This window comes from Mustelus asterias, chromosome 9 (assembly GCF_964213995.1).
Source record: "Mustelus asterias chromosome 9, sMusAst1.hap1.1, whole genome shotgun sequence".
Lineage (NCBI taxonomy): Eukaryota > Metazoa > Chordata > Chondrichthyes > Carcharhiniformes > Triakidae > Mustelus > Mustelus asterias.
Genome location: NC_135809.1, coordinates 117,546,505 through 117,573,661, shown reverse-complemented (window position 1 = coordinate 117,573,661; position 27,157 = coordinate 117,546,505). Strand labels below are relative to the sequence as shown.

At 41.5% G+C, this 27,157-nt stretch overlaps 1 protein-coding gene across 2 annotated transcripts in view; it reads right to left on the bottom strand.

Annotated features, from left to right (window-relative positions):
- The window catches only part of elp4 (elongator acetyltransferase complex subunit 4), a 263,084-nt gene that overhangs the window by 155,660 nt on the left and 80,267 nt on the right, over window positions 1-27,157 (bottom strand). For both annotated transcript variants that reach the window (XM_078220930.1, XM_078220932.1), the window contains exon 5: window positions 23,987-24,129. In XM_078220930.1, the coding sequence (XP_078077056.1) occupies window positions 23,987-24,129 (143 nt within the window). The remainder of the gene's footprint in view (window positions 1-23,986; window positions 24,130-27,157) is intronic.

Here is a 27,157-nt window from a genome sequence, read left to right as displayed (position 1 = left end):
GACCTTCAGTTTATTCAAAACTGCCAGGACATCCTCCCTCCGAACATCTATTTCCTCCAGCCTATTAGCCTGTAACACCTTCTCTTCCTCAAAAACATGGCCCCTCTCCTTGGTGAACACTGAAGAAAAGTATTCATTCATCACCTCGCCTGTCTCTACTGACTCCATACACAAGTTCCCACTACTGTCCTTGACCGGCCCTAACCTCACTCTGGTCATTCTTTTATTCCTCACATAAGAGTAAAAAGCCTTGGGGTTTTCCTTGATCCGACCCGCCAAGGACTTCTCATGTCCCCTCCTAGCTCTCCTCAGCCCCTTTTTCAGCTCATTCCTTGCTAACTTGTAACCCTCAATCGAGCCATCTGAACCTTGTTTCCTCATCCCTACATAAGCTTCCCTCTTCCTTTTCACAAGACATTCCACCTCTTTCGTGAACCATGGTTCCCTCACTCGGCCATTTCCTCCCTGCCTGACAGGGACATACCTATCAAGGACACCCAGTAATTGTTCCTTGAAAAAGTTCCACTTTTCATTGGTGCCTTTCCCTGACAGTTTCTGTTCCCAACTTATGCCCCCTAATTCTTGCCGAATCGCATCATAATTACCTCTCCCCCAATTGTAAACCTTGCCCTGCCGTACAGCCCTATCCCTCTCCATTGCAATAACAAAAGACACCGAATTGTGGTCACTATCTCCAAAGTGCTCTCCCACAACCAAATCTAACACTTGGCCCGGTTCATTTCCCAGTACCAAATCCAATGTGGCCTCACCTCTTGTTGGCCTATCCACATATTGTGTCAGGAAACCCTCCTGCACACACTGCACAAAAACCGCCCCATCCAAACTATTTGACCTACAAAGGTTCCAATCAATATTCGTATAGTTAAAGTCCCCCATGACAACTACCCTGTGACCCCCACACATATCCATAATCTGCTTAGCAATTTCTTCCTCCACATCTCTATTACTATTTGGGGGCCTATAGTAAACTCCTGACAACGTGACCGCTCCTTTCCTATTTCTAACCTCAGCCCATATTACCTCAGTGTGCAGATCCCCCTCGAAGTGCCTTTCCGCAGCCGTTAAACTATCCTTGATTAACAATGCTACTCCTCTACCTCTTTTACCAGCTTCCCTACACTTAGTGAAACATCTATACCCCGGAACGTCCAACAACCATTCCTGCCCTTGTTCTACCCACGTCTCCGTAATGGCCACAACATCGTAGTCCCAAGTACCAATCCACGTCCCGAGTTCATCTATCTTGTTCCGGATGCTCCTTACATTGAAGTAGACACACTTCAACCCACCTTCCTGTCTACCGGTACCCACCCTTGACCCAGATTTCTCTCTTAACTCTACCCCGACAACTTTTACGCTCTTCAAGGGATCCATTTGATCCCAGCTGCCTATGCGTGTCATTTGCCTCCTTCTTTTTGACCAGGGCCTCAATATCCTGAGTCATCTCGTGTTCTCTACTTCTGCCAGCCTCGCCCTTCACTCTAAATGGACCGTGCTTACTCTGAACCCTGATTAACACACTTTTGAAAGCCTCCCATTTACCAAACGTCCCTTTGCCTGCCAACAGACTCCCTCAATCAACTTTTGAAAGTTCCTGCCTAATACCATCAAAATTGACCTTACTCCAATTTAGAATTTTAACTTTTGGGCCAGACATATCATTCTCAATAGCTATCTTAAAACTAATGGAATTAGCGTGGCATGGTGGCACAGTAGTTAGCACTGCTGCCTCACAGTGCCAGGGACCCGGGTTTGATTCCCGGCTTGGGTCACTGTGTAGAGTCTGCACATTCTCCCCGTATCTGCTCCGGTTTCCTCCCACAGTCTGAAAGACGTGCTGGTTAGGTGCATTAACCCGAACAGGCGCCGAAGTGTGGCAACTACGGGAATTTCACAGTAACTTCATTGCAGTGTTAATGTAAGCCTTACTTGTGACTAATAAATAAACTTAAAAAAAAATAATTATGGTCACTGGTCCCAAAGTGGTCCCTCACTAACACTTCTGTCATCTGCCCTTCCTTATTTCTCAAGAGGAGATCAAGTTTTTCTCCCTCTTTAGTCGGGCCACCCACATACTGAATGAGAAATTCTTCCTGAATACATACAACAAATTTCACTCCCTCCAAGCCCCTAATGCTATGGCTGAGCCAGTAAATGTTGGGAAAGTTAAAGTCCACTACTATTCCCACCCTACTTTTCTTGGAGCTCTCTGTAATCTCCTTACATATTTGCTCATCAAGTTCCTGCTGACTATTTGGGGGCCTGCAGTACAATCCTATCAAAGTGATCTCCTCCTTCTTATTTCTCAGTTCTACCCATATAGACTCAATGGGTGAACCCTTGGATATAATCTCTTCTCAGTACTGCCATGATGTGCGTTTTAGGAAAGGTGAAGAAAAGATTTACAAGAATGTTTTCAAGGATAAGCGACTTCAATTATGTGGCTAGACTGGTGAGTCTGGGGATGTGCCCCTTGGAGCGAAGGCTGAGATGAGATTTGTTTTACATGTTTGGATACAGTAAATGGGGAAAATCTTTTCCTATCAGCAGAAGATCAAGAACCCTAAGCTGATTAACAAAAGGACCAGAGGCAACATGAGGAAATACTTCTTTATGTAATGAATGACTTGGATTTGGAATGCACTGAGCCTGTGGTGGAGACAGATTCGATTCCTGTTTTCAAAAGGGAACTGGATAATTAGCTGAAAAAACTTACAGGGTTACAGGAAAAGGTGAAGAATTGGGATAGCTAAGTTGCAGAGAACTGACAGAGACAATGTGCTAAATGGCTTCTTTTTGTGCCATAACCATTCTATGATTCTAGTATAAATACATTCAAGGAACTTGATAAATACGAGGAAGAAGTTGAAGGTTACCCTGATAACGTGATCAAGAAGGTTGGGAGGAGGCTGTGTGGAACATAAACCGGAGACAATACACATTTCTTTAACCTGTGCCGAATGCTCCCTCCACTCACATTGTCTGTATCTTTAAGACCTAATCAGCTGTAAAGATTCGCATTCTAATCAGTATTCTGTAACTTGATTTTGTGTCTGTATACCCTGTTTGAGAGCAGATATCCACTCCATCTGACGAAGGAGCAACGCTCCGAAAGCTAATGGCATTTGCTACCAAATAAACCTGTTTTAACCTGGTGTTGTTAAAACTCTTACTGTGGAACATAAACACCAGACAAGATAGGCTAAGTGATCTGTTTCTGTGCTGTAAACTCCATGTAAAGCTAGCAGCAGGGAACACAGTCATATACACATTTCGCACCTTCAGGTACTCCCAGCTAAGGGATTCATGTTCAGTCGGCAGATGCAGCAGGGTGTTTGGGAAAGTTGGTGCTGCTTTAGAACCCAGGAACCCTGAACTTCAAAGACCTGATATGCCTGTTTATGTGAAAGCTGTGTGCAGGAAGTTAAGGTAAAGTAGAAGTTTATTTATTAGTCACAAGTAAGGCTTACATTAACACGGCAACGAAGTTACTGTGAATTTCCCCTAGTCGCCTCACTCCAGCGCCTGTTCGGGTCAATGCACCTAACCAGCACGTCTTTCAGAATGTGGGAGGAAACCGGAGCACCTGGAGGAAACCCACGCAGATTTGGGGAAAACATGCAAACTCCACACCGACAGTGACCCAAGCCGGGAATCGAACCCAGGTCTCTGGCGGTGTGAGGCAGCAGTGCTAATCACTGTGCTACAAGTTGTCTGTATTTGTTTTTTCTTTACAATCAGGATGCTGTATTTGAGTTACTACTGCTACACTTTGACTCAAGAGACATTCAGCAGCAGCATGAGGCCCAGGACCCTGGGCTCTGCCTTCCCTGTGCCACCTCTTAACCTCCCCAGAGTTAGGAATTACAGCCACACTGCGAGCTCCGGACATTCCGGCCAACTCTTACCACCCAGCCTGAACTCAAATGACAGGAATATGTTGCTTTTGGGTTATGAAGGAAAAAATGAATTTGCAATATATACAGAATTTAAGCACAACTTTTAAAAAGATCACAGGAAATTCACTGCCAACATATTTATTAGCATGTAGAAAAATATACACTAGCTACATGCGTGTACTGAAAGAACCTAAATACACCCAGTGTAGAAGATATTTTTAAACTTGATGCATGTGTGAATCTACCTGTACGCAGGAAGTGCTCAGAAACATCTCTCCAATGTCTAACACAGGCATACATGTGGGATGGAGAAGCTTACAGCTGTAACCATTACAGTTAAGTCAAATTCTCACTTAAAAGACAGTTTTGTAAAGCCTGCTTCCAACATGAACTTAGAAAAAGAAAGCATATGCGACATGAATGCCAAGAGTTAATTGTGCAATTACAATGCACTGAAGTTTCCTTAAATATCTTAAAAGTACCAAAAACGGAGTATCAAACTGATGTTTTAAAAGAAAACGTGGTTGCTTTTGAAACCTTTTGTGAACAGAATTCCCACTCACCTGAAGAAGGGGCTTGGAGCTCCGAAAGCTTGTGTGGCTTTTGCTACCAAATAAACCTGTTGGACTTTAACCTGGTGTTGTTAAACTTCCTACTGTGCTTTTGAAACCTGCAGACTTCCTTCCTCCCCCCAACCCAAACCCCTGCAACATTTGATAACCAACAGCTCAGGATAATTCTACTTTGTCATTTGCTTGCAGGAATTCTGTTCAAAGTGTGATAATGTGCTACACTGAAATCTCTCAGTGGAGGGCAACTTTTAAGTTGAGTAGGTTTAGATCTAGGGTTGAGGGTAATGCGTTGAACTGGGGATCACTGATGGCTTGAAAGAGACACTTGCAAAGTCTGTTTCCAGGATGGTCGTTCAAAAACATAAAATTAACATTACTGCCATGGAACAGTAGAAGGAGTTGTTTGCAACAGTTCTTCTCATTCATTCCGATCCAGTAATTGAAAATCCAATGCAGAGAAAAATCAAACGGGGTATTTCGGTGCCAGAGTAGCACTCCGGTATACTCCAGCCATACTACACCCCTTATGCCATTGATTTCATGCAAGTTTCCAGGAAGTTCAGGGCCCATTTATTTTGTTGATTCTTTAGATCCAACCATTGATACATAAACGTATAATTCATCTAATCTCATTGGTGAAGCCATTAGGACTTGGGGCACCAATTTGTAAAATGTACATTTAATTCCAACCAGTAAGTGGTAGCAAGCAATTGTATTTATGGGAGGGTATGTGTGGGGCATAAAAGCAAGTGGAGAAACTGCTCATGAAGCTATATTAAAAACACATTAACAGTGTGAAGTAAAAAAAAAAATTGCAATTTTTTAATGTGAAGTGCTATACTATAAAACAATATATTATAGCGGGTAGGGAAATGAAAATTTTAATTTCCACATTTTACTATTCATCATTCATGAATTAGCAGTTCAGTTTCACTTAGAAATAAAAATTATATTTCAATGCCTTCCAGAGCATATCTGCTTTACCATTTAACAAAGATTTCCAGCAATACCACCATCACAAATAATTAACAGTTGTTTAATAAAATCTTCATATTGCTGTTATAAATAATTAACTAATGTTTAATAAAAGCTGCTGTAACACTGCAATAATCAGTTAACAATATTCATTAAATACAAACAACTGTAACATTTGCTAATTGTTCATAGGTCAACAGTTTGCTGAAAATTGATCATGGAAGCTTCTTTATAAATATTTAATAACCAACAATTAGGCTGTTAATCACTTGTAGCTATAGTGCAATTAAATGTTCAATGATAGCTCATAGTTTCCCACTTAAAATTGAAGTGTTTCTGCTCAGTGCTACATCAAGTTGAGAAATACTATGGATTACTGACCAGTCAGAGAGATTTATGACAGGTCAGACTACATAAGAGATGTCATGTCATTTAAGAGCCAGAGGCTGGTAAATGTTCAGAGTATGTTAACTCTTATTATAGCTGATGCATTTTGTTGACGTTAAAAAAATGTTTAACTTGTACACAAGTTTTTAAAGCTCGTCAATTTCCAAAGCATTTGTTCTGGCAGCCAGATCTGAAAGGAAAAAAATGTGAAGGTGCAATTTTTAAATTTCATTCAGAAACAAACAATTCTTGAGTTGCTGGTCAAGGCTCAAAGTCTGTTGTTTGCAACAAAAATACACGCAAGTGTCCTATAAAGGAATAAAGCAGCCATTAGGCCCAGGAATCCAACTCCTGTAATTACAGTGATCAGACTAAAGCTGGCTTACCTGCGAGCAAGCCCATGTGTAAAGTTTAGGGAAAATTCTTGAAACTGCCCTAGACTTTATTTCACTTTAGCAATTTTAGATGGGATATACAATGAAGAGCACCACTATTCTCTCTTCCTATGGATGGTGGAATAATTATCTAAACTATGTGCTATAATATCCGGAAATAAATTAGTCCTGGTGCATTAATTCAGATAACATGAATTTTATTTCTTTGAGAGGACACTACTGACATTCCATCAATCTCATTTCTACAGAAACTGTTACTGTACATGTATCTGAAATATTGTGAGGAAGTCTCATTCATTAAGAGGATCATGAGTTTGAGCTCCACACAGTCACTTGAGAGGAGTTCTCCCAATGTTCTGACCAATCTGTACCCCTCAATGAACACCAGTAGAACAGACTGATTGGGCTTTTATCTCATGACTGTTTGAGGGATCTTATTGTGTGCATATTGGCTGTTGCTATTGCCTGCATACATATACATGGCAACTACACTTGAAGAAATAATTAATTGGCTGTGAAGTGCTTTGGGACAACCTGCAGGTGCGAAAGGTCCAAGTTTGATCCATTTCTTTTCTTTCATACATTAAAACTGTTATGATAAATGTATCCATCTAACAATTTCAACTATGGTCACACTGGGTAACACTTGAGAAAAATAATAAATGTGCTTTGTAGGCACCATTCTAAATTTCAAATGTCTGGCTTTAAGAGGCAAAATCTCCAATCTTGGGCCTTCATAGAATCCCTACTGTGCAGAAGGAGGCCATTCAGCCCGCACTGACAACAATCTCACCCAAGCCCTATTGCATTTCTATCCTGGGAAATGATCTTAGAAATCTTAGAAACCCTACAGCACAGAAAGAGGCCATTTGGCCCATTGAGTCTGCACCGACCACAATCCCACTCAGGCCCTACCCCCATATCCCTACATATTTACCCACTAATCCCTCTAACCTACGTATCCCAGGACACTAAGGGCAATTTTAGCATGGCCAATCAACCTAACCCGCACATCTTTGAACTGATATGAGAGATTATTTGTGTAATGTGTTTACATTGGAAACAGGTGGATAGTGAAATGGTCAGCATCCTCATTGCCGATTTCTACGCAACCCTGACTGGATATGGATGAGAGGCTGGAAACAGCTCAGCTATAAATCCTCCATAATAGATTATGCGTCACTACTAATATCAAGGTTCATGCAAAAATAATTACCCAAGCGATTGCCACCTGAAGACCTCGAGACTAATTCAACAGAAAAGACCTTTGTAAGAGCAAGTATGGGATGAAGAAAGCTGGGAGCGAAAAGAGAATTCAATTGTACCTGTCAAAGTGTCAATCAGAACGAGCAAACAATCTGGGGTCGGATTGCTCTATTATTACTATTCTGCATCATACCATAGCATTGTAACCAGATCCTATATTCAGCCTTTAACTCTCCACTGAAAAACTCCACATAAATCTTTGATAAAATACACAAACGTTCCTGAAAGAAAATCCCTCTACATAATAAAGAGCAAGATGGAAAACAAATGCACATGAATTTTGTACTGAAAATGACATTTCCATTCAGCCTGCAGTGTAAACATGACTGTAACCAACTGCGGCAGTCAGCATGACACATTTATCACCCAAGTCTTCGAGGCATTCCTTTTGTTAGAACAATAAACACTGATCTGGAAAAATAGGAGCAACTTTCAGATTGAAGAAGTCAACCTGTGGATCTGGGTCTTCAACTGATCTCTTTGGCTTTCCTTGTTTGACAATAGACCAGTGTTGAAAATTTCTTAGAATCAGCAGTGTTTTTGTACCATCCTGAAGTAACCATAGACTGATATATCACTGAAGGAGGACCATCGTTCTGTGTTGGTTCTTTAGTAGAAGTGGATGCCCTTCTAAAGGTTAGAATGACTGGCCATGCTAAATTGCCCCTTAGTGTTCCAAGATGTGTAGGATAGGGGGATTAGTGGGGTTATGGGGATAGGGTCTGAGTGAGATGATCTTTTGGAGAGTTAGTGCAGACATGATGGGTCGAATGGCCTACTGCTGCACTGTGGGGATTCTAAAAGTGAGGACAAGAACTGAACACATCACTCCAGCTAAAATTGAATCAATGTCTTAGAAAAGGTTTGGCATAACTTCAATTCCGAGAGCTTGCTCTCACATTGAACAACTTTCAACTCCACTCACCTTCCACCAAATAAAAAGAGTGCTGCTAAAGGTAACTGCAGGTGTTCTCCTTTGCATGGAACGTGTGGAACATTCTTTCTTCCGTCCTCCTCTTGCACCCTCCCTCACCTTTTCCAGTACATTGATGAATGTTTGAATGTTGTTTACTACCCTCATCCTGAACTGGAAAAGTTCATTAACTTTGTTTCCAATTTTGATCTGTCTCCCCGTCACATGGTCCATCTCCGGCTCTTTCCTTCTCTGACGTCTTTCTCTAGGAATGGGCTATCAACTATATACGCACAGGCAGGAACCTGATTTTAATACATTTTAATGAATTGAATTAATTTAGATATAATATACGCGCTATATACTCTCCCCTGGACATAGTTTCAAACCTCACCGATGTGACTTTACAAGTCCGTTCCACCAACCCCCCCTTCCCGGACGTTAAGGTGAGTATAGCTCCCAGGGGAGAAGAACACGGCCCTGACACAGCCCCCCTAGCATAGGTTGGCACTGCTGGGTCAGCACCATGCAGTGCTTGGGGCAGACCCTAGTGGGAGCCACATGAGGGGGTGGCTCATTTATTTGAGGTGGTGTGAGGGAAGCCGAAGTGGGAGCTGGGGATGTTGGCGGTGGTTGCTTGAGGGGTTGGGGTTAGAAGGGGCCTGATGCCAGCGATGCCAGCTCTGATCGTGGAGGGAGGTGTTGAGGAGCCCTGAGACCTCCGTGATGGATTAGTTTTGCTTTGATCGGGGAGCCCCTTTAAAAACTGCACATCAATCTCAGTGCAGCCAGCTTTACCGGCACGTTTAGGCCCCGCCCCTCAGCATGATGACCTGAAACACGGCCACCTGTTTCTTTAGTCAGTGTCAGAAGATTTGGAGAGAAAACCAGCTTTTTCTCTGCAGATAAGCACGGCGGTTTCCAGTCAGATCCTGATGCTTTTTCATTTTTTGGTAAGATTCTGCCCATGGACTCCAACAACTACCTTGACTATATTACCCATCATCTCACTTCCTGTAAGGACTTTGTTCCATCTTCCAATTTATCCACCTCTGTTGCATCTGTATTCCTTTCTGCTCATTGTGGTTAACAGGGCTTTCGACTATCCTTTCAATTTCATGCACTTTTGTTCTCACCCCTTCCTTCTCCTCCCAGAACCATGATAGGACAACCCCATCCTCACCTTTCACCTCACCAGCTTCCGTAATCAACAGATCATCCTCTGACATTTCTGCCACCTCTCGTATGATGCCACTACCAAACACATCCTCCTCTGTCCTCCCTTTTCAGCATTACAAAGGGATTGTGCCCTCTGCAACACCCTGGTCCACTCCAATGCTCCCTCTATTTCGTACAGCATCTTCCCACGCAAGTGCTGGATCTGCAACACTGACCTTTCTTATTTCTTCCCTTCTCACCATCTGAGGCTCTAAGCATTTCTTCCAATGAAACCATGATTTACTTGTGCTTCTTTCAACTTAGTATATTGCATTGCTGCTCATGTTGTAGTTTCTTTTATGCTAGAGAGATCAAACAAACTGGGTAATGGTGTTGTGGAAGACTTCAGTCCAGTCCCCAAGCTTTCAGTCACCTGAAATTTTCTTTCTATATCTTGATCTCACTCTGACCTTTCTTTCCTTGGCCTGCTGCAGTATTCCAATGAAGTTCAACACAACCTTAAGGAGCATCATTCAACTGGACGCTTAACAGTCTTCTGGTCTCAACATTGAGTTCAACAATTTTGGATCATATTCTTTGCTTACATTTTGTTTTTTTGTTTGTTTTCCTCTCCTTTCTTAGTTCCTTTACTTTGCATTCAAATGGAAGCTATCCTGTAATTCCTCTAGGCACTGTCAATGGGAATTCAGGGGGAAAAAGCTCTAGGAGTTGGAGTTATACCTAGCACAAAGAAAGATGGTTGTGGTACAAAAACAGAAAATGCTGGACAGTCTCAGCATCGGTGGGGAAAGAATGGAGCCAACGTTTCGAGTCTAGATGACCCTTCGTCAGAGCTAAGAGCAAAGAGAATCAGCAGAGATTTATACAATGAGGGTGGGGGGATGGTGGAATGGGACAAAGGGAATGCAAATGAGGATACAGAAGGACTGCTGGGGGACAATGGCAGTTGTCCTGAAAGGAGGGACTGCTGAGTGACTATGGCAGTTCCTTGGGGGGCGGGGGGGGGTGGAAAAATAGAAGTGAAAAAGAAGGATGATAAAATAGATGAATGAGATGAAACAAAATAACATAAAATAAATGGAAATGGGGTGAAGGTGGAGGAGAGAGTTCATGTTCTGAAGTTATTGAACTCAATGTTCAGTCCATAAGACTGTAAAGTGCTCAATCCGAAGAGGAGGTGCTGTTGCTCCAGTTTGCGCTGGGAATCTTGCAAAAGGCCAAGGACGGACATGTGGACAGGAGAGCAGGCTGGTGTGTTGAAGTGGGAAGAGACTGGAAGGTCTGGGTCCTGCTTGTGGACGACCGAAGGTGTTCAGCAAAGCAGTCATCCAGTCTGCATTTGGTCTCTGATGTAGAGTAGACCGCAGATTTGTTTCAGATTCCAGGATCCGCAGTATTTTGCTTTTATATAGGGTGGTTGTGGTAGTTGGAAGTCAGTCATTTCAGCTCCAGGAGTTCCTCAGGGTATAACATGGGCCCAACCATTCTTCAGCTGCTGCTTCATCAATGAGCTTGCTTTCGTCATAAGGTCATAAGTGGGTATGATCACTGATTATTGCACAATGTTTAGCACCATGCACAACTCTTCAGATACTGAAGCAGTCCATGTCCAAATGCAACACGACCAGGTCAATATCCAGCCTTGGGCTGACAAGTGGCTATTAATATTTGCACCATACAAGTGTCAGGCATTCACCATCTCCAACAAGAGAGAATCTAATCATCTCCCCATGACATTCAAAGACATTACCATTGCTCAATCCCCCACTATCAACATCATTGACTAAAAACTTAACTGGATTAGCCATATAAATATCGTGGCTATGAGAGCAGGTCAGAGCTAGGAATCCTGTGGCAAGCAACTCAACTCCTGATTCCCGAAAGCCTGTCCAGAACCGACGAGACAGAAGTCATCAGCATAATGGAATACCTTTCCATGGCCTGGATGTGCAGCTTCATTAACACTCAAGCAGCTTGACACCATCCAGGACAAAGCAGCCCGCTTGATTGGCACTCACATTTGCTCCCTCCACCACCGATGCACAACAGCAGCAGAGTGTACCAACCCCAAGATGCACTGCAGGAACTCATCAAGGCTTCTTAAAAAGCATCTTCTAAACCCACAACCTGTACCATTTAGAAGGTCAAGGGCAGCAAATATAGGAGAACACCACCACCTGGCAGTTTCTCTCCAAACCACTCACCATTCTAACCTGGTTGCTATTCCTGGAACACTCTCCCTAACAGCACTGTGGTATATCTATACCTCATGGACTGCGGCGGTTCAAGAAGGCGGCTCACCACCACCTTCTCAAGAGCAATTAGAGGTGAGCAATAAATGCCAGCCTACCCAGCAAAGCCCACATTCCTCGAATGAATAAACAAATAATTCTTGGTTGCTATCACAAGCATTCCCTTTTGTAATCTTGTCCCATTACTACTCCTTCTGGTCTTGCAACATGAAATCTTTTGTCATTTAGTCTCTCCTGTCCTCCACCCAATTAGGGACCTTTCATTTTGTTCTTCTCAGTCATCTCCCTTTCACCTTCTCGAAACCTATTACATTCCCAACTTTATCTAGTTCTGACAAAAGTTTTCCAATGTCCAGAGTATTTTGGTTTTGCTTTGCACAGCTTCTTTCTGTTATAAAGTCAAGAATCTCTCATACATTTTAGCAGCCATCTCAATTTGTCCTACCACTTTTAAATATGTGTATATACACATCCCAAGTCTCTCCTTCCTTATCCACCCTATAAAATTGTAGTACTGAAGTTCCTATTTTCCCTCCTCATTCTTTCGACCAAAATGGATGTTTTTACATTACTCTATGGCAAATCTTTACCATGTATCTGCCCATTTCACCGATATGTCAACATGTTCCTCAGGTCTGTTGCTTTCATTTTCATGGTTTAATTTTCTGAGTTTTGTATCATCCATAAACTTTGAAATTAAACTATACATACTCAGGTCCGGGTCTTTAACATATATCAAAAAAAGCAATGGTTTTAATACTTGACTCCATGGCAACTGCCTCAGTCTACTTCCTAGTCTGAAAATAACCATTAATCATTACTTGCTGCTTCCCATTCTTTAACCAATTTTGCATCCATGTTGCCATTCCCCCTTTAATTTCATGGGTTTTAATTTTGTTAACAAGGTAATCATATGGTACTTTGTCAAAAAAACACCTTTCAAAAGTCCATACACAATACGAACTGCACTCTCCAAATTAATGTTCTCTGTTGTTTCAAAGACCTCGATTGACTCAAACAATTTACCTTTAACAAATCCAGGCTAACTTTAATTTATTCGCTTTTTCCAAATGCTAATTTATTTTGTCTCAGTTAGTGTCTCAAAAAGTTTCCCCACCCATGATTTTAGGTTGACTAGCTTTTAGTTACCAGGTTTATCCCTCTTTACTAATTTTAAAAACAAAGGATGTAATGTGTGGAATTCTTCACTCCATTGGCACCATCCCAATCTCCAAAAAGGACTGGAACCGGTTGAGGCCAAAGTCTCCATAATTTCCACGCTTTCTTCAGTCCATAACAAAGGATGCATCCCAACTGGGCTAGTGACTTCTACTTTGAAGATAGTCAATCTTTTAAGTACTTCCTCTTTAATCATTTTGTATCTTATTCAACTGCATCCTACTTTATTGGCGGCATTCCATTCTTTGGTGAAGACAGATGCAAAGTACTCAGTCAGTACATCAACCTTGACCTCTGCCTCCACCAACATGATATCCTTCCTTGGACCCAATCAGACCCACCTTTCCTTTGACTATTTACTATTTAAGCAATTGTGATAGCTGCTAATCTATGCTTACTTTACCCTCCTCGTTCCCTTCTTTAGATTTCCTCCATGCTTCCTTTATTCAGCTTGGTTCTCTAACCAATTTTGCATTGTTAAGTATGTTAATATAGTATACACCGAGAACATTTGACTCAAAGGCTATAAAATGACCAAAGAATCATTACAAATTATTTGGTCATATTTTAATCAGCAAAGTTGTTTCAAGAATTTTTGTTGAATATTGACTTTTAAGTAGTTAAGAGAATAAATGTATTTTTCACATTGTGTAACAAAAAGTGTGAATAATTTTGCCAAATGAAACGTCTCCATTTTAAATAATTATCACCTTTTTTATTACATTGTCACCCCACGTCTCCACTGAGAGTTCCAAGTGTTAATATATGAGAGCAAATGTGTTGATGGAGAGGCAGAATGTGTTTCTAACATATGCATGTTTTTCAATGAACAGATGATTTTCTATACATTAATCCCAAGGATTCTTCCAAATTAATATTTTCTCACTATAAGCACAAACATAAACTTTGAAATGTAGTAGTAATTCTCCTACCTTCGGACAAGGATTGACAATGAGGGGGATCAATTGTTTTCCTGTTTGCCCCCCGCCCCCCCCCCCCCCCAGTTTGGTTCAGTATTTTGATCACTTACAATGAAAGTTTTCTGTACACTGTCTGATAAAGTGCCAAATCCCAGAAAAGCACTTGAGTACCGAAAGATGCTGACTGGAAATGTAACCTCATATATATATATATATATATTCTATATATATTTGCTATATATTTTCTATTTTTTGTTTCAAACTTCATAGAATAGAATCATTGAATCCCTACGATACAGAAGGAGGTCATTCGGCCCATCGAGTCTTCTATTCACTACTTTCTTATGATCTCAGAAAACTGCCTAAGCTAATCTGTCAAGATGATTTCCATTCCCTGGCCAGCTCTATGAAGAAGATTGTTAAGTTGTTCCCAATTCTTGGGCTTGGATTGCTGGAAACAAGATACCAGAATGAGAGATGGCCCAAAATCATTTTATTCATGACCATCATCATCATGGATATCATCTGTTCATTTCTGTTTCGGTTGAATGGTGATGCATGGGTCACAGAAACAAAGGGATGGTATTGTAATATGCTGTATCAGCCCCTAAAACAATCCAACAAGTAAAAGTTGACAACAACACAGATGAATATTGGGGCACTTAAATCCTGCTGCAGAAAATAATAGGTCCTAGCCAGATCAAAGCATAGTTTCTTTCAACTGAATTACACTAAACATAGCAATGGATGTTTTAATACAGCTGTTCCCAAACTATGGATCACAACCCCAATTGGTGTTGCTGAAACAGCAAATATGTTCATGAACGCCCTCCGAGACCGTGTCCTGCACCAACACTGTGCTCAGGCAGCATCTGACCCTGTTTCCTGGCCAAAGTCCACGAGTTGGAGTGGCTCAAATAAATTCCTCTTCATTGTCATTTGGATTGAGGATGACTTCCTTTGACTCCTGTTTGATGGGCTCGGAGATGGCTGATAAATTCAATATATGATCTGCACACTCTGCCACATGTGGGCAGGTGATGCTTGAAGGGTTGAGTTCCCTCAGACACCTCAAATTTGCCTCTGCACTTGCCTGACAAAGTCTCTTGATATATTTGATGCCTCCCATGAGTTGGCGGGACTTTTAAACTTCTTCAAGGATATCCCTGAAGTGTTTCCACTGTCCTTCTGGAAGTCTCCTGCTGCAACAGAGTTCCAAGTAGAGATTAGTGCAAGGCATGCAAGCTACATGTTCCACCCAGTTCAGCTGGTTTTGAGTGACTAATGTCTCAATGCTCGGCAAGTTGTCTTGGGAGAGGATTCTGCTTTTGGGCTGTCTTTCTTGTCACCGGTGTTGGAAGACCTTGCTGCTGGCACTTCTCCAGTGCGTTGAGGTGCCTGCTGTGGGTTGTCCAGGTCTCTGAAGCATGTAGGGGTGTGGGGATCACTGTTGCCCAGTAAACCGTGACCATGGTCTCAGGTTTGAGATCCTCGTCCTCAAATACTCTATTCCTCAGTTGGCTGAAGGCTGAGCTGGCACATTTGAAGCAATGATGAATTTTGTTGTCCAAGTCTGCCTTTATCGCGAGAAGTCTCTTCAGATATGGAAAATGGTCCACACTTCCAGGGTCTCATCTTTGGTCTTAATCAAAGTGGAAAGGTGTTGTCTTGTGGGAGTCAGTTGGAAGAGGACTTTAGTTTCCTGTCTGTTTAATGAGAGGCCCAGTTTCACATATGCTTTGGGGAAGGAGTCAGCGACACTGACCTGGAGTTCAGTTTCTGACTCAGTGCACACGCAAGCATCATCTATGAAGCTTTGTGATTGAGGCTGGAGTGGTTTTGGATTGAACAGTTGGTTGTAGGTCAAACAGTTTCTGTCTCCATGCCTTTGGTTATTTTGCTGGAGGGAAGATGCAGCATTGCAGCAAGGAGAATGGATAAGAGAACTGGTGCAATGACACATCCTTGCTTGAACTCCAGTCTTCACAAACAGGATTTAGGATGGTTCCGTTGGTGAGGATCATAGCTTGCATGTCATCGTGGAGCAGGTGGTGAATGGTGACAAATTTGTGAAGACAGACAAATTTGAGAAGCCTTCACGGTTGTCAGAAAGAAAGGCTTTCATGAGGTCAAAAATGGCTAAAAATGGTTGATGTTGTTCCTTGCACTTTTCATGAATCTGTCAGATGGCAGAGATTGTGGCTGGAATTTTCCAGCCGTTCGCACTGTTGGGATCTTCTGGTCTCGCCAATGGCGCACCCCTGCTGCGGATTTCCCAGCAGCTTGGGGGGGGAAGGGGGGGGGGGGACCAGAAGACCTTGCCACCGGCCAATGGCAGGCAGCCTCCACAAAACACGTGGTGGGGCGTGGGGAAAATCCCGCCCTATTTGTTGTGCCACTCAATGATTTAAAATTGCACTAAGATTCTAGAAGGACATCCTCGCCACTGGGAGGAGGTGGTCAAAGAGGATCCTTGCAATGATATTTTCTGCTTCATATTTATATGATCTATTATATGCTGATCCATAATACACAAACTTTACCAATTATATACTGAATGTTACTATGCTGCTTTATATCTGTTTTGTTTTTGTTAGCATCTGATGTTAATTTTCAAGTATTACAATGGGGTTACACTGGAAAATAGTTTGAGAAGCATTGCTTTAACAATTAACAACCATCAATAATTCTCCCCAAGCTTTAGTGGTTACTGCCATTGACTTAATCTATTCATCTACTTCACTGGTTAAAGATTCACAACCTTTTCGTACTTCTTACCCTGAACTGAGCTTATGTCCACATAGCCTCTTCCACAAAAACATAGTTTGCTTTCATTTGCGTAAAATTATCTGCCATCCTCATGAACCACTCGCATCACACCCAACAATCTGCTGCTGAAACCTGCCTCTATGCCAGTCATCTCCAGACTTCATTATTTCTATGTTCTCCTGGATGGTCTCGCATCCTCTACTGCCACATAAATGTCAGCCCATGGATTATTACTTATAACTTACCCTGCACCAAATTCCTGTGCACCCATCATCCCTGCTCTTACTTATCTATGCTAACTCCAGGCCCCCTGCAAACCTTTCACCTTCTTAAACCCTTTCATGGTCTAGCTCTTCCCTACCGCTGCCATACACCCCCCTCCCCTGATTCAGGTCTCTGTCCATTAATGTGAACTTGCCTATAGCCATCAAGTCTCCATACTTGGGAATTTCCTCTCTCAATCCCCAGTCTCTCCACCTCTCTTTTGTCCTTGAAGATACGCCTTAAAAATTAACTTTGATCAGACTTTTGGATATTGCACCTAAAACCACCTTCGTTGACTCATTGTCTATTTTTAACTTTCTGATTCTAAACACCTTGGGACATTTCTCTATTTTAAGGTACTACATAAATAGAAGCTGCTGTTGAATTCCTGATCATTATCCAGTGCCTAATTATTATTTATCTTGCAACAAAAAATGGCTTGAATTGCTCAAGATTAAAAAGGAAAACAAGTTCCAAAGCAGGTTAGTGCCATTTCATCGCAGTTTGTTGACTATAGTTGGGAGGGATTGTTGAAGATTTGCCATCAGTTGATGTCACATGTTGCCCACTGCTGGGTTAAATAAGAAAGCCAATCTGAGGATTACATGAAAAAAAAATTTCACACAACGCATTTTTACTATTGACTTATGGAGTGTTTTCTTTTTCAAAAAATCTATTTTTATTGAAGATATTTTCATTTTACACAAAAAGTGCAACAAACTCTCAAAGTTTGTGGGGGGGGGGGGTTTGAAATATCAGGATACAGCCACAATTGGCTCAATGGTAGACACCCAAACTCACAGGATAACAGTGACAGAGGCACAGAACTCATGAAAAATATTGCAGGGGTAAACTAGACAACGCGGAGCATAAAACTTTAACATATGGAGTGTATCTGATTTAGCTCAAAGTAAAATTTTGATTGATATACACTCCAGAATGATTTTAGGCTAATTGAGGGAGGCTTATCACTAATCCATGAGCAAATGATAGTCTTCTGTGCTGAAAATGTTTAGATATTGTGCAGCCTTTTCCCATTCGTATTACTGATCTTTTTTTCTGGGAGATCCAGTAGCAGATGCAATGGATCGAACTCGAAAGCTGTATCAAAGATCCTCTCAAGCTCTTTAAGAACATTAAATCAATAGGCCTTAATCTTGAAACTGAACCAGAAACAATGCAGGTAATCCCCCATATCACCCAGCACTTCCGGCACAATAAGGATATGGCGGGGTCAAACCTGTGCCACAAGCTTGGAGCCATATGCAGATAGTGCAATATCTTAAGTTGACTTCCTTTTGTCCTATTACAAACTGAAATTTTGTTAGCACATTCCCAAACATCATCCCATGTCTCCTCATCCACATTTAACTGTGAGGTCCCTCTCCCAGGACCATAGCATGTCCAAAGTATGAGCACCAGATTTACTATGTGGAGATGCCGGCATTGGACTGGGGTAAACACAGCAAGAGTTTTAACAACACCAAGTTAAAGTCCAACAGGTTTATTTGGTAGCAAATGCCATTAGCTTTTGGAGCCCTGCTCCTTCGTCAGATGGAGTGGAGTGGAGTGGATATCCACTCCATCTGACGAAGGAGCAGGACTCCGAAAGCTAATGGCATTTGCTACCAAATAAACCTGTTGGACTTTAACCTGGTGTTGTTAAAACTCTTACTGTGTTCACCAGATTTACAACAGAGTGCCATAAAATTTACTAAGTTCCTGGGCTCCACAGATGGCAGGATTTTTTTCCACTGGGGAAATGTTAGCATCAAAAAGAAGAGTTGCCAACTTAGAACAAAATCTCGAAGTTGTAAATGTCTAAAAAAAAACTCAGTGTTTTGGAATATCAAACTATTAACACGGCTGCTCAAAAGATAATAGGGTAACGCAGTCAATCATGTTCCCTAGTCTGCAGAGACCCCTATTTCTCCACTTATAAACCATGGTCCATAAGACCTGGCAGGAAATGCAGGTTACCCTGAATAGGAGAAACAGAGGAATTTGTAACAGGGAACAAAGAAATGGCAGAGGAACTAAATTTGTACTTTGTTTCTGTCTTCACAAAGGAAGACACCAATAATGTACCAGAAGTTCTAAGAAACACAAGTTTTAGTGAAGAGCTGAAGAAAATCAGTATTAATGGACAAATGGTTTTAGGAAAATTAATGGAATTGAAGGTGGATAAATCTCCAGGGCCTGATAATCTTAATCCGAGTACTGAAGGAGGTGGCCCTAGATCCATTGGTAGTAATTTTCCAAAATCCTTTAGACTCTGGAATGGTTCCTACAGATTGGAGGGTAGCCAATGTAAGACCCTAGTCAAAAAGCCTTAGTCTTAAAAGCCTCATTAATATCTTCTGCCCTAATCCTTCTATTTTCCTTGGAATTCACTACCGAAGCTATCGTCCTAGAGACCGATTTCCTCCTAGTAAGAAAAACCAAATACCTATTTGGTTTATTCCCAACTTCATTCAACTTCTGCTTAGCAAACCTCAAATTCCTCTCTGCATGCTGGGTCAAAAGTGTCCATGCGGCCTGAACTACACCAATTTCCTTCATCTTCGCACGACAAGAATTCTTATCGTACAATTCAGCCAGCCGACCTCCATTGCTGCTCCATCAATCTATGCCTCTTTCTAGTTGAGACAGATGACTAAACCTCTAGCAAAGATCTTGGAGGTCTGTCACAGAATACAGTGGTTCATATTAGAAAGAGAATTAACCAAATAAAAGCATCAAATTTGGTCTTGAAGTAGGAGATCAAATTATGATCTTTAATTAAAGATGCATCAAATCTCCAGGACCTGGGCCGTGGTTGGGCATCTTGAGATAAAGTTCTAAAGAAAACTGGAGTGTGGTCAGAGATCACAATACTACCTACAGTACAAGAGGTAACTGACTACAGGATTGCCTTTGGCACAAAAGAAAGAATCAATCCTGGTGTGACATAAATGAGGGACTAAAAAAAAGTGAACTATTTTTGGGATGCAAAATTCTCCACACATCTAAATAACTCACCTCTTCACAAGCTGAGGCCAATGCCCTAGCTTGCTGCATAGGAAGGTTTCTCGTAACAGGAAGTCTATCAATAAGCGGGTTAAGATGGCAATTAAAATTACTGTCAATAAATGAATAATTGAGAGGCCAGGTCAGCAAAGTCCATAAAGACTTTAGTGACAAAGTTTGGGGAATAGTTAGGGGGACCATAAACATTCATTATCAATACATTCCCCCCTATACCAGCCCCTTGCCAACCACATACCTAGCCCTTTGTCTTTCACACAGCTTCCCAAACTAAAAGTCAAATTCTTATTAAGCAAAACTGCTACCCCTCAACTGCTGGTCGAGAAAGAAACAAAAAAACACCTAGCCTACTCAGTCCCTCTCAATGTTCTTGCAACAGAGTTATATCAACTTTCTCCATCTTAAGAAAATACAAGATCTTCTTCCTTTTAATATGATGAATTCTCTGCACACGCTAGGAACAAATCTTTATAGTGGCTATTGCCATTGCTTATTCAACCACAAAAAATACAGGATATTAGTGCAGGTAAATTGGCAGTTAAAGCACCAGTGATTTTCACGTCACACTTGGGCGCACACCAAAGGAAGCTTCTTCCATCCTCAGCATAGTGGAGGTGCTGACGATACAACACAAAGTCTCTTCCCAGGATATGTAGTCTGTCTGTACCATAATAGGAGTTAAGCAAGGATTCTATAACCCCAAAACACTGGAATACAAAAAATACGCATGCCCATAAGTTCTAGGGGGGTTTCTCCTCACCCACTGTGAGGACCTGTTCAGCCCTACCCACCACCTTTATATTAAACCACTTGCCTACCTCCCTGCAATGATGCTGCTCACTTTAATCACAATTGTAATAAAGGATATCTGGTGAAAAAGTCCATTGCTTTATATACCAGGATTATAAAACCAGAAAACAGATAAAAATTGCACAGCTCTAATACCATACAACCTACACAGCACACGCCTTAAAAACAGGAAGTACATTGTAAGATGCATTCCTTTAAGGATAAATGAATGCTTCTGGGTACATTAGGATATCAGGATAACAGGTGAAAATTTGCTATCATGCACACTCAAAGGATTGCCCCTATCAATGTGATAAATCATGTAACAGGTTCCGTTAAGAGATGGAGTTACAGGGGATACATTCAATAATTAACAAGGATTGACAAAGGACAGCAAAATATGACTCCAGACAGGATAGTCGACGAAATTTGCCTCATGGCTCAGTCACAGGATTGTCCCCAACAATATGACAAAGCACAGAACAGGATCAACAAGGCAATAATTACAGGGGGCACAGTCCAGGATTAACAAGGAACTGTGGATCGCGATTCAGAATCATTGTCTTTCACGGGTTCTAAAAAAGCCAAAACCTCAGCTGGATTGTTGCAAGTTCTACCAGACCCTTCGAGGGTGATCCTCAAAACAGCAGAATATTTCAGGGCATACAGAATTCCAAGAGCTTTCAAAAGATTTCTGACCACATTGAAGTCTTTGTGTTTTTGCTGCACTGCCGCAGAGAAGTCCTAGAAGAGAACAAGATTTTCGCCTTATCATACAGCCAAGTCCCACTATGCCTGCTGACCTCCAAAACTTTCTGAAGTCCCTGAAGCTATGGAAATGTACAATAATTGGCTGCGAACGTTGGTTGTCCCTGGGCCTCAAGGATAGGATGCAATGCGCTCCTTCAAGCTTGATCCGCCTTGCCTTCACATTGAAGTTAAAAAATTGGAACCCTGCCTTCAAAAAAGATAACCAGGAGCCTGCCTTCAGCTCCCTCTGGAAAACTGCTCACATGGATATTCTTCTTCAGGGCCCAATTTTCCAGATCCATTAAGATAGCTGACATACCATGCAGCTGACACTAAGGATGGCAGCTGAACCTCAATTGAAGAAGCGGCACTTACGACATTAAGGATTCTATCTTGTGCCTCACTGAGCCTCTTGCCCACATTCTGCGGTTTATCCTAGTGAGCATTAGGGTTCTGTGTCAAAATACCGAGTTTGCCATCTATAACTTCGATAAAATTTGCAGTCATGTCCTGCAACACCGAACTGACAAGGGCACCGGGCCCAGAGCCTGCTCCTCAGCCAGGTTGTCATGTTGAGGGCCCAGCTCCACCCTGGGTGACTCCAACTGCTCCTTTTTATCAATGATTTATCTGACCACTCAGCATTCTGTCATTAATACTCCCCCAAAAATGTTCCAAGGACATAGCATGGAGTAAGCACTCCAGGATAAAGCAACTATGATATTAATGATCATCCTATCTGAATTAAAAGAAGAAAATTGAACAACAGAATTGCTAACAGCAGGTATTGTGGTGGCATCATCCACTGACTAAAGTACACCAATAATCTCTTCAATACAATTCATGGTTGCTGTCAAATAAATAAGAAAAGATCCAGTTTACAACATGTTTTATGTGAAAGTGGAATTGTGTAAGAACTAGAAGTGACAGAAACCAAGACAAATAAAGATAGATTGGAAATTGTGTTCGGTGAACAATGACGTCATGACTTTTATTTACCCCCAATGCCATTTGCATCAAGTTCAACAGAAGTTAATTTTTCTGGACTCTAGTTCAACATATATTTATGTGCAGTGTAGTTAAGTGTCTTAGGACATTTTATGCGTTAAAAGTGCTATGCAAATGTGGGTTGTTGTTTCCGTGCTTCCTACATTGCTGAACTTAATGCAACCTACAATGAGGTACAAGAGGTACATAGCTTTGGGATGTTGGTTGTTCAAGACAAGTTCAGATCTCTATCTGGAATCCACAGTTAAATAGTGGAAATGAATGGGATGTCTAGTTCTTCTTCAAAAATAATTAACAAAAAGTCTTCCAGAGAAACTTGTATCATGACAAGAAGTTTCTGATAATTAGTCAATTCAGATGAGTAGCAATGCTTGTATTATCTACCAAAATGTTTCTCCCCAAAATGGAGCTGATAACCAAAGAGGCAGATTGTAGTAGGATAATTAGATAAAATACAAATATACAAGCAAATTAAAAATACCGAATGAGAGCTGTGAGGCATGCTGATCAGGTTGTACACCGTGAAGTGGATTGGTGGTAAACTTTAGTAGCAACTCAATTGTTATCTACTGCTAACAATGCCTGCTCCTCCCTGCTAATCCCTTCCACCTATTTTAAGATCTAATGAATCGGGAGTTTGCTGATCTCACAAGACCAGTTGAGTAAAGAACCCACACTGCCATTGTTAAGTAGCAGATGTGAGTCCAGCATACAAGAAATAAATAAAAAGGTCAGACACTGCAAGAATCCTAACAAATCGCAGCTTCGCCAGAGCAAAATTCTTTCTCGAGTCACACTACATTAAACACTTGAAACGAGACATTTTCAAATCAATTTTGCTCGGCTTTATGACTGTTTGCAATTATATCTTGTTCCTCGTCTTTTTTTATTAAGCAACTTGGTGGTCGGCTTAATCGGGTTACTTGTATGCATGTCTGCCCAGTCAAGCATGGAGCTGAACGGAATATTAACTACCCAATGATGACAAGAGAAACTGCCACAGATCATTGCTTACAGAGTAAAATCACAAAATAAAGCCACTGCTGAATGGTGTTTTACCTTGAAAATAAATCACATATAGTCAAATCATAAAACATTTATATGTCAATACTTGTAATAGGATAAGCATTTAAAATAAGCTCCCCTTAATGCCATGATGCTGTATGTGGAAACAGAGAAACAAACAGAAATAAATTAAAAATCTAACCAATATTCTAAGAATTGTTGTACATAAGGGTAGAATTCTATAGAATTAACACAAAACTTTTTCCAAGCAGTAGGGAATACTTGTACAAAGTTACTTTAAATATTAAATGGCGCAGCAACTTCATCTAAGGGCTCATTTAACAGAAATTTACAGATTTGCCATTTATGCAACTTAAACCCCTTGGTTCTCTTTGCAGCTCAGGCCAGGAACTTACCCAAATTCAGTCACTGTTGAATCCAATGGAACTTCATCAGGTAGGAAAAAGCTGTGGCACTTGACGGAGTGCTGGAGCTCAGTACTCATTGTTTTAGATACGTCATAATAATGGCCAAATCTTGAGGAGGACGCCAAGGCTGTCTGTCAAGTAGAGAACACCATTTTTAAGGCCTAATAAAAATCATCTACTACGTACTGGCATTGAAGTGTGTTTCAGGAAATGTCACAATGAAATATTAAGAAGCAAATTTTTAGCATGATAAAATATAAATGCTTTACATATACACACTGAATCTTACTGGTGTAATATCAAAATAATGGCTTATTGCTGATTAATAACCCTTTTGGAGTAGTAAAAAACTTAACACTAATCATAGTAAATGCGAGATAGAACAGAACTTTTAACATTGCTGAAAAAAAGTCATGTTGCAAAAGCTTTTAGTCTTTCACTCATTAGGGCAAACACAAGATTGCCAAATTTCAAATGATACCACAGCAGCAAAGATGCTAATTGGTTGGCAGTCAATACTGATTAGCTAAGGCATTGCAACAGAGAAGCCAATGCAAACTACAGACTCTCACTGTCCACGGGGATGGTGCCAGAGAACTGGAGAGTGGCGAATGTTGTTCTTCTGTTTAAGAAAGGGAATAGAAATGACCCTGGTAATTATAGACTGGTTAGCCTCACTTCGGTGGTTGGTAAGTTGATGGAAAAGGTCCTTAGGGATGGGATTTACGACCATTTAGAAAGATGCGGATTAATCCGGGATAGTCAGCACGGATTCGTGAAGGGCAAGTCGTGCCTCACAAATTTGATAGAATTTTTTGAGGAGGTAACTAAGTGTGTTGATGAAGGTAGGGCAGTTGATGTCATATACATGGATTTTGGAAGGCGTTTGATAAGGTCCCCCATGGTCGGCTCATGATGAAAGTAAGGAGGTGTGGGATAGAGGGAAAGTTGGCCGATTGGATAGGTAACTGGCTATCTGATCGAAGACAGAGGGTGGTGGTGGATGGAAAATTTTCGGCCTGGAGGCAGGTTGCTAGCGGAGTGCCACAGGGATCAGTGCTTGGTCCTCTGCTCTTTGTGATTTTTATTAATGACTTAGAGGAGGGGGCTGAAGGGTGGATCAGTAAATTTGCTGATGACACCAAGATTGGTGGAGTAGTGGATGAGGTGGAGGGCTGTTGTAGACTGCAAAGAGACATAGGTAGGATGCAAAGCTGGGCTGAAAAATGGCAGATGGAGTTTAATCCTGATAAATGTGAGGTGACTCATTTTGATAGGACAAATTTAAATGTGGATTACAGGGTCAAAGATAGGGTTCTGAAGACTGTGGAGGAACAGAGAGATCTTGGGGCCCATATCCACAGATCTCTGAAGGTTGCCACTCAAGTGGATAGAGCTGTGAAGAAGGCCTATAGTGTGTTAGCTTTTGGAGTTTAAGAGCCGTGGGGTTATGCTGCAACTGTACAGGACCTTGGTGAGACCACATTTGGAATAGTGTGTGCAGTTCTGGTCACCTCACTATAAGGAGGATGTGGAAGCGCTGGAAAGAGTGCAAAGGAGATTTACCAGGATGCTGCCTGGTTTGGAGGGTAGGTCTTATGAGGAAAGGTTGAGGGAGCTGAGCTGTTCTCTCTGGAGCGGAGGAGGTTGAGGGGAGACTTAATAGAGGTTTATAAAATGATGAAGGGGATAGATAGAGTGAACGTTCAAAGACTATTTCCTCGGGTGGATGGAGCTATTACAAGGGGACATAACTATAGGGTTCATGGTGGGAGATATAGGAAGGATGTCCGAGGTAGGTTCTTTACGCAGAGAGTGGTTGGGGTGTGGAATGGACTGCCTGCAGTGATAGTGGAGTCAGACACTTTAGGAACATTTAAGCGGTTATTGGATAGGCACATGGAGCACACCAGGATGATAGGGAGTGGGATAGCTTGATCTTGGGTTCAGATAAAGCTCAGCACAACATCGTGGGCCGAAGGGCCTGTTCTGTGCTGTACTGTTCTATGTTCACCAAGTTTCTGGGTAATTCAAAGGAGGCACAAGGCTTGAATAAATTCCTTTTGTTTGCAGAGAATTGCTCCCTGTGTATGGATGTAGATTGCTTCTAGCAAACATTAAAGAGCCACATTACAAGCTCAACTGATTATCTTAAACTGATTGTTAGTGCAGTTAATAGCACACTCAGGATTATTCAACAAGTACTACCCAATTGCCTAATCACAGCTAACAGGAGAGGTTTTGTTTTGGGCTTTGCAAGCACTGATTGGTTGAGTACAGTCTGTACTTGGCCTACAGGCAGCACTACTGCCTCACAGTGCCAGGGACCTGGGTTCGATTCCTGGCTTGAGTCAATGTCTGTTCGGACTCTGCACGTTCTCCCAGTGTCTGCGTGGGTTAGCTCCGGGTGTTCCAGTTTCCTCTCACAGTCCGAAAGACATGATGGTTAGGCGCATTGACCATGCTAAATTCTCCCTCAGTGTACCTGAACAGGTGCCAGAGCATGGCGGCAAGGGGATTTTCACAGTAACTTCATTGTTATGTGAATGTAAGCCTACTTGTGACTAATAATAAATAAACTTTAACTTTATCACACTTGAACTGAAATTTATACATCATATAGCTCAATTATCTGGTGGGCAAAACACCTTTTTGGAAAATACGGCTCAGGTTGCCACTACAAATAGTAGAAGTGGCTTACTTAACCCGTTGTTTGAATTTTTGATAAATTACTTTGGAAAGGCAACGAGAGAGGTAGACTGGGCACTTTTCAGGTCCAAAAGTAGTAACCTTTGGCCAATTTGCAAGTTTTCACAATACACACTGAATAATGATCTAACCAGGCGAGCTCTGATATGCTCCTATTTCTGTGCCAAGCTTGCAAGGTGAGCAAATGGCTGGAGCACTATCTACAAGATGCTTATAAGGCCAGTCTTATATCATTTGGAGTTATATGAATTTCACTATACATTGACTAGTAAAGGTAGGCATGTGGAAGACAGCAGTGGAGAATCTATTAGCTGATTTCTCAACTAGCACAACAACAAAAGGGGTGTGTTACACTGTTCCACGTCGAAAATGAATTTAAGCATGGGATGGAGTGCATTAAGTTGTGTAAAGAAATCCTTACACGAAGGGGAAGATTGCAAATGTATCATC